General features: G+C 34.5%; 1 protein-coding gene across 1 annotated transcript in view; it reads left to right on the top strand.

Moving 5' to 3' along the window:
- Window positions 1-13229, top strand: part of LOC309638155 (uncharacterized protein) — a 343672-nt gene that overhangs the window by 263459 nt on the left and 66984 nt on the right. Inside the window, exon 20 of the mRNA XM_082413765.1 lies at window positions 8856-9015. Within this exon, the coding sequence (XP_082269891.1) occupies window positions 8856-9015 (160 nt within the window). The remainder of the gene's footprint in view (window positions 1-8855; window positions 9016-13229) is intronic.

The following is a 13229-nucleotide window of genomic DNA, read 5'->3' as shown; positions in this document are numbered from 1 at the left end:
TATGTAGAATTCATTTGATGTAGATAGTGTCAAGATCTACATGAGACATCCTTTTATTTTTTATTTTTTGGGTCTGTTCTTTAAGTTTGTATTACCTTTAGATATTAACTGTTTTGCCATTTTATCTTACTGGTTTTTCTTTTAAATAATTTTAATTCATCAGCCTATGTTTTGGATGTGATAGAGCTCTTCTTTTCTAGAGTTTCTTTTTAAAATTTTTCCTTTTTACCAAACTTTTATAGATGGTCATCTACAGGCATTGGCATAAGGGAGAAACTCTAATGACCACCTATACCTCTCAGACTGTTTACTGAATATTTAGCTTTGCAACGTTCTTCATAACTCTTCCAAGTAAAGCTTCTATTGATTTTATATGGATCCTTTAACTCTAAATTCTTTATCTGAATAGTCCAAAAGATCTATAGCCTGCACACATATTTTTTGTAATATGCAGAGAATGAGAAACCACAATTTAAATGACAGTTAGATTTGTTTAAGCTTTTATATTCCTGGAAGCGGTACACAAATCTGAAAGACTGGTACTCGAGTTAATTAGTATTGGGGGTGCTGATGTCTTCTTGATCATTGTCTTAATAGTTCTGAATAGCCTTATAAGTTTTAGCTACTGTCATTTATTACTTAGGAAAGTTAATTTAGATTAAAATAATTTAAAGACAGATTTTGATGAGAATATTATGAGCGTATTCATTGTCTAGGGAATATGTATAAGATAATCAAAGATTTTCCACTTCTGAATCAATCTTCTTTACAATTTTCCTTACTAAAGGCAAAATATTATTTACCATGTAAAGGAAAAAGTTCTAAATATTGCTAAATAATTTTCATCCCTCTTAAATTGTCACTGAGTCATGGGCACTCTATGCCCTGATAGGCAGAAATGGACTATGTACATTTTGATATGCTTGTATAGGAATAGAGCTCTTTAAAAGATTCGGATGCTACATTGTGTCAGCTCCAGTAAACTGAAAGATTGTAACCAAAATGGCTCATTGCTTTGGGTCCAGATCAATTCACTGATCGCCCATTTGCCAAAAGCCCATCAGTACCCTCCCCCTGTTCCTCATAACCAAGCTCTCTGATGTGGGTGGTTGACTTCATGCTATATCCTGACTCCCCTTCCATCTTTTCTTCTGCAAATAGAAGGGTCTATTTCTACTCCAACTGTCCCCATCTATAGCTGCAAGAAGCTGGGTCAGGGATAAACAGAACATTCCTTGACATGATATTCTCTTATAAGAATAAAATAAAAGCTGGTCAATTAAGTCTAAATTGTTAATCAGTCATTTGGTGAACTGGGTTTTGGTAAATTAGTCTGCTTCTGTAACTCTAGGATAAAAGAAACTAAACTAATCTACTGGATCTCCTTTTATTTATTTATTTAAATCCAGAGCTTGTGGGAAAGTGGGTATGTGAGTTCTGACCAATAGCAAGTAGGTGTTAAGACAGTATATGTACCTGAATGAGGTGACAATGTGTAGATTATCTTGTTGGCACAGTCCAAATTCATGGTTTGGGCTTGTTTTAGGCCATGGGGACATGAAATTTCCTTTTTCACTTCCATGTAAGCACTTGCACCTGATAGCATAATGTGTACAAGCCAATGTTATTCTCCACTTCTCTGCCTTAGCATTATGTATAATCTCTAAGAATCTTCCTGAAGCATTTTCACTATACTTATCACTAAAACACTTGAACAAACAAATAATCAAACAAAAAGAACAACAATTTTGGTTTGCTGCCACAAGCCAATGAGGATTAGATGTATATAAAATGGTATGTTAAACTCTGAACCATGTATTTTAAATGTTACATCAGTAGTCAACTAAAAATGAAAAAGAACTATAGAGGCAAAATAACTTGAAACTCTGGACTGAGGACTGAAGGCAAGATTGTTAACTCTAGAATTCACCAGTCTCCTCTCTGGACCCAGAAAAGTGGCTGGAATACAATGGACACACAACTGATATGTGTTTGATTAAAAACATGAGCAAATAAATGAATACAATATCTACATGATGAAGATACACCTCTTTCAGATAAAATGGGGCTCACAGGCTGTATGTTCAAATGACAGTAGCTCCCAAGTGTATTTTATTTTGAACTCATCCAGAGTATAATGAAGACATGTGAAAAGGTACACACATGGCTCTCATGTGTGTTAATTTGCTTTATCCAAGTGATCAGGATAGGGTTTTAGTTTGAATTTTTTGGCAACAGCCAATTTTTAAAAAATACAGCGCAGTGTGGAAGGAGAAATTTTAAAGGGTCATGATGACGCACATAGCAGGGGAAATGCAAAACACTTGGGCACTGTATGTAAGAAATCCAAAGGACCTTGGGAAGTGCTGACCACATCATAGGTGCAGAATGATCTCTAGCTCCCCTCTCGCCAATACTCAATTCCACTGTCCCAATCCCTATACGCCACCTCCCTATCTGAGTAGTCTTTTCTCTTTAATGATCTGGTAAGTAGGTTAATATGTGGCATGCTTAGATGCTCAGAACAGCAGACGGATTTCTGGTGATCTTGGACACGCTTGTGATGGAGCTATCATTCTGCAGCAGCACAAATGATAGAAGGTGTCTCAGCCTTAGGTCTGGGTTAAGTGCTTGAGCAATACCTTTGCTATCGATGTTGATCATGAGACCAGGACCTATTATCAGCCCTGTGCTTTCTCAGTGGCTAAGACCTCACAGATTAGTTTGATTTGGGAAAACACTGCCATAAGTTCTTCTGGTTCACTTACTCTTTATAGTTTGGGTTTCCCTAGTAAACCTGATCCATCTACATAACCTAATTCCCTCAATGCAATATAAGACAGTATGAACTCGTAGAGCTGATCCTTGTGGTCATGAGAAAGAATAGAATCCTAACCCTAACAAATATATTATTGGCTCTCATAATAATTTCAGGATCTCCAAGTATAGGTTCAAAAAACTTCCATCACACGCCATACAAATCAGCAAAATGGAGATTACAAAGAAAAGTTTTAATGTTTTCCTTTTAGTTACTGAATAGTAATTTTTGTCGTGTCCTGAGCACTTACTGTATACGCCAACCCTGGTTTGAATACAGTATATAGATTACCTCACTTAAACCTCAGACTCATTCTGTGATTCAGGACCAGTTACTGTTATCTCCTTTCATATGAAGAAATCAGGCCTTCATGACTTTAAGTAATTTGCCTAAGGTTGCAACTCCTATCTTTAGGCAGTCTTTGCAACTCCCAAAACTGCAATATTACTTCTACGTCATATTTCTTAATTTTTTTAACAATAAGAGTACTTAAAATTCACATCTGTGGTTAATTTTTGCCTAATGAATGGCTGTGATGTGGTAGTTCAATATCTGGCTTGGATCTTGGCTCTGTTACTTACCAGCTGTGTGTCCTTTGGCAATAGTTTAACCTCTCTGACTCTCTTTCGTTTATCTTTAAAATGTGAGTAGTAAAATCAAACTTAAACCTTGATCTGCTCCTTTGGAACAAGTTAATTGATTTAAATTGTATATTTCTAACAGATTTGTAATTTAGGCAGCTAAGTTTAGTTCTAAAATTTAGCTCTTTCAAGATACATATGAATTTACTTAAGCAATTTAGAACTTTCTATTAACTTTGACAACTCCACATATATATGTCAATGGGACTTCCAAATTGACATTCTGAAAAGAAACTCATTGTCTTCTCTCCAGATCACCTCTTCACGTAGGGTTCCCTTTCTCAGTAAATGCTGAGATCACCTATCCAGTTCTGAAGAAAGAAAGAAGGAAGGAAGGAAAGAAGGAAGGAAGGAAGGGGTTTCCTGTATCAGTAAATGCCAAGATCACCCATCCAATTCTGAAAAAAAGAAACAAACAAACAAACCTGGGAGGTGTCCTCAAATACTTTCTCTCTCTCACCCTCCATACAAACCTTCTCCAGGTTCTGGTGGTTCCTTAGCTCTTGAACTAGTTCATCTCATTCTATCCATAGGGTAGAATTCCCTGTCCAATATGCCCTAATCTCTCCCATGACTTACTGTAACATCAGCCTTCAACTAGTCTTCTTATATTCCCTCTTGCCCCTTTTTAATCTAAAATCTTTTTCTCACTGTAACCAGAATCATTTTTAATTAAAATCTCTTCTTGCTTTAATGGCTTCTATTACTCTTACAAATATGAGGTCTCTTGATTGGGGCCATGCCTTCCCCACATTGTACAACCTTAATACTCTATGACCTCCCCATCACTCTGTGACTTCCCCATCACTCTGTCATGAGGGCTCCTTTCCACCTCCTTCCAGGAATCTTCCCCTATCCCCTCCCCTACTGGTTGCACTTACCAAGTACTTGGCATTTGATAGGCACATGTGAATATTTGCTGACCAAGTAAATACATGAATGAGGAGTGAATGAGGAGGATGATTGTCCCCGTACAAACATGAGACTACACATGCATTGAAGGATACACACTTCATAACTAGAAACCTGTGACAGGACTGTCTCTGGAAATGGTGGTGCAGGGATGGGGGTGGTTCTTCACTATTTCCCATTGCGTGCACATTTTTATTTTCTGAGTTTCTTTTTCCTTTTACTAAAATTACTTTTCCTTCTTTATTTTCTTTCTCTTCTTCATGGCTTCCTTGTATTTCCCTTTTTCTCCATTTAGTACAAGTTCATACCAAAGCCATTTGGATTTTAATTACTATTAAACAGAATGGTGACTGCTCAAGTATTTCTAGAAAGCCAACCAAAGCTTTCTCCATACATACAAGCACTTCAGTGTCACACCTCATCTAGAGTGTTCAATGATTTTGCTAAAGAATATTTGTATTTTAGAAAAAAGTTTAAAATATTAAAAAAAAGAATGAATGAATTTTAGCAAGCATATGCTTGTCACTCTATAAGAAACTTGACTGTTTACACGCTGTCTATTCAGAGCTGTATGTGCCACAGTCTAATGTATTTACACCAGCAGGTAAGTAGTTTTCAAACTTAAATCATAAGCACATTGACTACAATATGTATAAAGCCATACTGCTGAAATCTTTTGTAACTTTTGGAGTTAGAAATAAGCAATCTTATTTGATTCTTCTTCATTTTTATACATTTTTTGAATTTCGAGCTATTTTAAGTTATAGCTTCCATCCTTTTCATGACCCTTAAAATACTATGTTAGCTAAATGTTCACACTTGTCCTTTTTAGCTTGAAAAGAAATGTCATGTGCTAGGTTTCTGTAAATGACCGACATTCAGATGTGAACCAAACATAATAGCTTCTGCCATTCACCAAGCAGTGAATTGCTTCAAATGTAGGACACAGGGCAGAGGACTTTGTAAATTACTTTGTTTCATTGTCCATCACCAGAACCTGTGGCATAATATGTGACCTATTTCTATAAACAATAATGCCTAAGGCTTTACGAACAGGTGGAATGTAGTCTCTCTTTTAATTACATTTTGAAGAAATTTAAAAATGTAAAATTTTTAGACATATTGAATAGTTGTATTGTTAAAAGAAGTTAAAATTTTCAACCATCACCATGTAATGATGTGTATTTCAGCAGAATATCATAAAATTTTAGCTTTTTATTAAAAACAAACCTACACAAATTGTAAAAGTAGTGCAATGACCTTGTGTATTCTCCTTTTAGATTCACTAATCAATAGAATTCTTTCCATGTTTGCTTTTCTCCTTTTCTCTCTTTCATCCAATATGATCCAATATCTTCAATTTTATGCAATTCAATCTGATATTTATATACACATACCCAAAATGGCAAAAATATGAAAATACATGCGTGTATTTGTGTTATTTTTAACCTATTTGAAAATAACAAAATTTCATAACTACATATGATCATGGAAAGTTTAAATTTAACATTTTATTGAACGATTCTAATACTGTAAATACACAGAGAAAATAGTCTGTTGCTCTTTCTCATCCATGTCTACCAATGCCTGATTTATTTATGAAATTGGAACTGTTTTTACCTTTTTTATCTTAATAGAAATTATTCTAACATTTAGCTGGAATCATTAACTTTCTTAAGAGAACCAAAAAAGTGAATATTTAATAGATGTTCACCAAATATGATCAGTATGGACTGCATAAATATCCAAAAGGATAAAACAATTCAATTTTGGATAAATGTTATATTGCTTGACTAATTATATTATCAAATGAATTACAGAATTATCAACGTTCAATTTATTTCTAAATTTTGCATATATGACTATGACCATAGACTATTTTCTCCTTGTTTGTGTAAGCTGGCTCTATAGAGCTGAGAAATATGCTAAAAACTAATAGAGGTTGGTAAGTTGACTCATTCACAACCCATAGTGAAGCTTTTCACTGGGAAATGCCACTCAAAATGGCAAAAAAAAATTAAAAATCAAAATAAAACGTAATTGACCTTCATACAGCTTTCCATATTCCAATGTGCCATTTTGTTCTCTGTTAAAGCATTTGTTTACCATCCTGTAGATCTTGGTTTGGAGGTTTGTATAATTATTCTTTCACACAGAATGAAGGAGATGTAAAGAGGAGACAGACATTTCCTGGGCAAAAGAAGCAGAAGCTAGCAGAAACAGGGCCGTGATTCCTAATTAATTCAAAGTTAATTGCATTGTTGATAATCCTGCACTTAAAATCTTCATATAGAAAATGTTTATGGCAGCAAATTGACAGTAATCTAACTGCATTAAATCTTACCACCATTAAAAGAAAAAGATGAATGTTACATTAAACAAGCTTAAGAGAATGGTAAAGCCTAGCTCTTGTTTAATAAGACAACTAGCAAATCATTCAAACAGCTGACCTAGAATCTCCAAACATAGTAAGAATAGTAGTTGTATTTCAAGATGGCACCAAGCCATATGGACCATCAGAGACGCCGGGTGGCAATTTTGCTTTTTCAATTGTTTCTCAGTATCCATGGAGGATTGGTTCCGGGTCCCCAGCAGATAAGATGCTCAAGTCCTGTAGTCAGCCTTCCAAATACTGGGGTTCCACCTCCTAGGATTCAGTGAACTGTAGAACTGCAGATTGTGTATTAAGTTTGTGATACATGATTGGCTGAACCTGTGGATGTGAAACCCAGACATAGGAAGGGTGACTGTATATTTATTGAAAAATATCCGTATGTAAGTGGATCTGAACAATTCAAATCCATGTTGTTCAAGGGTCACCTGTACTTAGAATCATCTGTAGATTATTTACAATGCCTAATACAATGTAAATGCTATGTAAATAGTTACCTGTGTACAGCAAATTCAAGTTTTGCTTTTAGGAACTTTATGGAATTCTTTTTCAAAATTTTTTCAATCCCTGATTTGTTGAATCTGTAGGTATAGAACCTGCGGATACAGAAGGCTGACTGTATTTCCACTATGCGATGAAAAATAGTTGGGGGGAAAAAAAGACACATGCATCTTAGATGGCAAGAAGGGTCAAAAAAATCTATTTTACTATTTTGGAAAGGATCTAGTTAAATGAAGATATGTGTTGTGTCAGTTATTTTCACTGAAGAGTCAGATGATGGAATAAAATGAACTTTGGAGTTAACTCTGAGTTTAAATTCTCTCTCTGTTACTTATAAAGAGTAAGACTAACTTTTGATTTTAACATGTAAATATGTAAATGACAGGATTAAGGTAAAGCTAGGTTAACACAGTGAATGTGAAATTACCATTATAATAGGAAAGCAATACATTTAAATTTTATTATCTAGACCATTTAAAGCAAAATATAATTATCCTGATCATTGAAAGAAAATACTTAAAATTCTCCACACCGTGTAGAAAGACATTTCCATGTGATCATTAATTATCTTGATAGTCTAATTTATATTTTGGGCATCTTGTAAAAACTTACTTCTCAAATGGGTAAGTTTATTGTGTAAGTGTGTAATGTGTAAGTTTATTTACTGTGATGCATTAGGGTTCTTGATCTGGCCTACAGACTGTTAGTGGCACAATTCTGTCTTTCTTAAACTGGTTCCAGGCAAACATGGTCAGCCAAGTGTCCACTAAGTCACAGGATAAATATGATATTTCCCCAGAGTTTTAATTTTACTTAAACTTTTACAAAAAACAAACATTATATTAAAACAAATATACTGATAGATTAGGGATAGAATACACATTTTCTCTTCTCTGAACTTAGAGGTAATTTATGGAAAAGTTTTATAAGCATTGGCTTAATTAATGTTTATAATACTCATCTAAATGTTACTCATGAAGTATTAATATTTTTTAGTAAGATACTTTGTTGTCACTTTATCAATATTACAAGAAAAGCAGTGCTTTTCTAAATGAATATTTGGAGTTGTTTTGAAAAATGGGAAAAGATTAAATGAGTGGTTCATCAGGTTAGATACTTCACCAGATTTGTCCATTTATTACTCACGTTGTAAAGCAACCAACCAAGCAAAACCTCTGTGCTGACTGAGCTAGTGGCATGACTCTAAAACCAACTTGCTGAGGAAATATAAATCCAAACTCAAATTTCCTTTGACAAATCCCTTACATTTGAACTAATTTGGACACTCATATACAAACTAATGGCTAAATATTTCTCATTTTTCTACAGTCTATAACTTAGAATCAGACATAGTAGGCTTCTAGGAGATAGCTGTAAAACTCCCAAATTGTTGTTGTTGGATTATGATATCTAGCAGAGAAAATTCTTAAATCATTTCTGGAATCTTAGTCAAATGATTTCTGAAAAAGAAAGGGGACTAGTGAATTAAATACATAGAAATTTATAAAAGAAACAAAGTGTTTAACATTTTTGGAAAAAAAGCAAACAATATTTGGGAAAAAAACCAGATAACAAATGATTTTGCTTTTAGATTGCACAATGATTCCTGGATATTAGACGCATTTCAGCGCATCCACAGTGAAGAAACCAAGTTTTTTATACCATACGATTTGGAGATTTCCAATCAGGAACTAAGCTATATAGTAAAAAGATCTGAGCAATGGAGAGGACTCAATGGTGAGAGAAGGAAGGTGAGTTGGTTTGAAGTAGATTTGTGTTTTGACTGCACAAAAGAAGCTCATTCTGTTAGCATATCAGCCAGCTGTTAAATTTTCTCACATTGTTTTTGAAGCCATTTACTATTGTATTTGATCGCCACCACTGTACAAATCTTGCCACTCAATTGTATGTTGATTTTTTTATTAGTCGAAATGAGGAGACATGACCAGATGGTACTTATAGTTCAGCACTCTTATTTTCTTATAAAAGTATTTATTGATACCTGCCATATACATATATATATGTGTATATATATATATATTATATATATGGCAAAATTACACAACGGTTTTGAAGAACATAAAAGAATGAGTTTCCACACATGACAAGATTTTCAGCTTTAAAGTGACTTTGAGTGAACAGGAGGAAAGGGATATTATTTCTGCCTTTCTCCTTTGATGCTTTTGTTAGTCAGTCCGCTAGACTAATTTCCCTCTTTCAGGAGAAATCTCCTTTGCCTTTTCATTGGCTTCACCGGCCTCTTATGTGTTAGCATTTCCCAGGGTTCTGTACTTGGTTTATTCCTTGTCTGACTCTCCACACTGTCCTTTGATAAACCTCCTTTCAAACCGTGTCTTCCGTCTGGCTGAAGATGATCAAATACGTGTCTCCAGAATACACCTCCTTTCTGAGTTCCCCCAAAATACAATCCAGCAGCCTACTTGATATCTCCAGATGAATGTCCCAAATTTACCTAAAACCTAGTATGGTCCAAACAAAATCGACTTAATTAGTTAATTAATTAATGCACACATTTTACCTGTGCCATTTACACTTCCATAATCTCTGTACTTGGCATTTTCATGTACTCTGAATCACAAAGATCTAAAACTCAGAGTTTTTCTAGTCTTTTCTTTGTCTTCCTTAATAACTCTTCTTCTCTATTCCATTTGCTACTACCTATGTCTAGGACCTCAATACCCACCTTCTGAATGACAGCCATACTTTGCCAGTGGCTTTCTCTGCCTTCAATCTCATGCTACAGTTGCCACGTTGTTGCACTGTCCATGAATTCACTCTCCTCTCTTGTCAAAATAGTATTTCTAAAATGCAAGTCTGACCCTGCAGTCCCCTGTCATAAAACCTTCAATAACTTCATACTATTGTGTGTTTGCCGTCTGGTCTGATTCTTTTCTACCTCTCCAGTGACATTTCCTGTGTGCTCATCTCTCCCATCCTCTCTCAACATTCCTCTTACCAAATGCTTCTTAGCAAAATATGAGGAGGCCATATAAAAATATGGACAATTTGCTAAGTATGTCATACTGTTTCACATTACCGTACATTTCTCTCTGTTTGGAAGGACAGCCTCCCAACTCCTCACGTACCACCGGGCAAACGAATTATTCTCTAGGGCTCAGTTTGAGTGTTTTCTCGGTGGAGCTGCCAGAGAGAACCATCTCCTTTTTGCTAAAACTGCCTGTTTTACTTGACCTTTCCAGCATCTAACACACAATCTAGGGATTAACTCCCCGTGTGTCCCTCTTCCTCTTTAGACGAAGATCTTCTTGTGTAATAAACCAATAGTTTCTCCATCTTTGTGTCCTCAATTCCTAACAGGGTCTGCAGAATATAGTACATTTTTATTGTCTATTTGTTCAATACATAAAAGAATGTGTGCATGAACCATTGAATTATTAAACATATTTAGTCTGCCCGTATAATAGACATAAAATCTACCTCATCCTGTTCTCTACTTGATAGAAACCTAAACATTAGTTTTTAAAAAAAATTCCACATGGGTTTACTAACAATATACTCAATATGTCTTGAATTCTGTTAATTTAATAATTAGTTTGAAATTACAGTAGACATTTTCAAGACCACTGTCCTTGACTTGAAGTAAAACAGTTTTTACTTTACCTTATATTCATTTTGGTTTCTTCTTCAAAATCCTTGACTAACAGCATACTTTTTAAAAGGCCGAAGTGGTTGAAATGATCCTAAAAATCAAGCCAAGAGCACTTTCTCTCTAGGATAATTTCGAAGTGCCTGTTCATTTTATTTTGTCATTAAGTTTCACAACATGGAAGTTTAGAAATTTGGAAGGCAACCAAAGTTAAGTACCAAAATGATTTGAGTTGAACAAGAGAATACAGAGAAAAATAGAGAATTATTTTTATTTTAGCTAGAGAAGACAGAGAATGAGAGATGGGGGAGAATGGGAAGAACAGGAGGAAAGAGAGGAGAAGAGGGAGGGAGGGAGAAATCAACTAGTGCTTAAGTGCTAGAAGGAAAATTAAAGGAGATTGTGAAATTCCTTAATTCTTTAAAATTAATATTTATTCTCGTCTTTGTAAAATGGCTTAGCTGACACGTGAGGGACAAGAGTGGAACTCAGGGAGAGAGTGTCACTTGAGCTTGTAGCCCATCATGCTGACTGTGTGCACACATTCAAATCGACCAGAGAAAAGACAATTTGATTAAATGTAACCAAAGTAAACGATTTAATCAAAGGCATTTGTGTCTTAAGTAAAATATTTTGGCTTAGATTCTGTTGAGCCATTAACAGAAGCTAATACATCTGGATGAACTGCTGCTGTTCCTTTCACAACACAGACTCAGCATCCATCAGTGATGAGACTCATAGAGATGTTTATGCAACTCATTTGAAAATCTGTAGAACACCTGTTATTTCTTGCTGTTGGGGTGATGTTTGTTAAGCACACAGAAACATTCTCAAAGTTAAATGATAGACCTATATATTTTATTTGTTTGTCACATCTCTTCATGACCTGGTGTTTATACTATGAAGCCTTTCTCTTCCTTGTGATTAATTTTTGTATGTTATTCTTCTTAACTTGTTTCATGTTTGCTTGTCTAGTTTATTTCAATAGGGAAGCAGGGTAGCACTGTTGAATAATTGATGTACTGATTTCAAGATATTATACCAGTTTAATTGAGAGCAATCATCTATAATCTAAAATGCTAAATTAGGAGTGGAGTGGACATTTTAATATAAAAGTATTTCAAGTAAGTAGTCTAGAATTCTTGTGCTTTAAAAATTTGATCTAGATATTTGCCGTAGTGCTAGCTATTAAGCACGTGCTTCTCATTTTTATGCTCTGGATTAAAAATTGCCACATAAATGGACACTTTATAATATGCTTAATTTCATTTTATTAAATTGATAAATGCAAAAGCACAGAATACATTTAGACTATGATGAGAATTTAGGATTATTGCATTTTGTAATTTTTATATTGTTCATACATACAATTTATCATTTGTGCAAAGACAGCCAGATGATAATTCCAAAGTATTTTAGCCATTTTTTTGAGAAGGAAAAGGTCACTTTCAGTAGTCAGAAAAGACATCATTCTATTAAACTAATTTGCCTACATGCAAATTTTGTCATTTTTACCTTATTAACTATTTATCATGGAGTAAAAAAATATATATTCATGAAGGGGCAGCTCACAGCCTGATGGAGCTGGAACTAATATTTTGCGACTCTAATGATTTTTTGCATCCTTAATTAGATAGCATAAGGTTGATATGATTAGGTCAGGATGTAGTGTTTTTCATTAAAATACATTTTAGAAGCTGTATTCATAATCTGCCCTTGCAATTAAATAATGAGCCTATGAATTTAATATTATCGACCCAATTATTATCCCATGCAAACGTATACCTTTAATAAATTTGTGCTGTAGGACCTTCATTAGCAACAGAAGAAATGATATTTCTAGGTACATAGATTGAATGGATATGCTTCAACTTATATAACGGTTTTAACCATTATCGGGAAGCAAAGCTTCAGTACTTAGGCATTTAATTCCAAAACGTGCCTTACTATTTGTTGAAGACTAATTTACATTGTAATTATTTTCTTAAAGAAACTATCACTTTAGAATGGGCTATCGAAGCTCATAGAATTAGCAGGATGCTAGGCAGAGTTGGAGAGTTAGGACAGTTGTGCATCGTGGGACAATGGAGTGTAAATTTAGAGATCCAATCAAGCAGTGTAGCTGGAAAGCATAACAACTAAAAAGTCTATTACTTGAGTGTCTGTATTATCTGAGAACTACCATATGCAATTAATGAAGATGAATATTTTTGTTGTATGTTAGGATAGTTTTTATTAAGAGACGGCTGTACAGTGGAAATACGTAAGATACTCTGAGAAGGAGCTGCCCACCTCTTATCATGAATGTGTACATACAGGGACTCACACACACATAGA

The sequence above is a fragment of the Balaenoptera physalus genome (genome assembly GCF_965194825.1).
Source record: "Balaenoptera physalus genome assembly, chromosome: 11".
NCBI lineage: Eukaryota > Metazoa > Chordata > Mammalia > Artiodactyla > Balaenopteridae > Balaenoptera > Balaenoptera physalus.
This window is presented reverse-complemented; position numbering and strand designations above follow the sequence as displayed.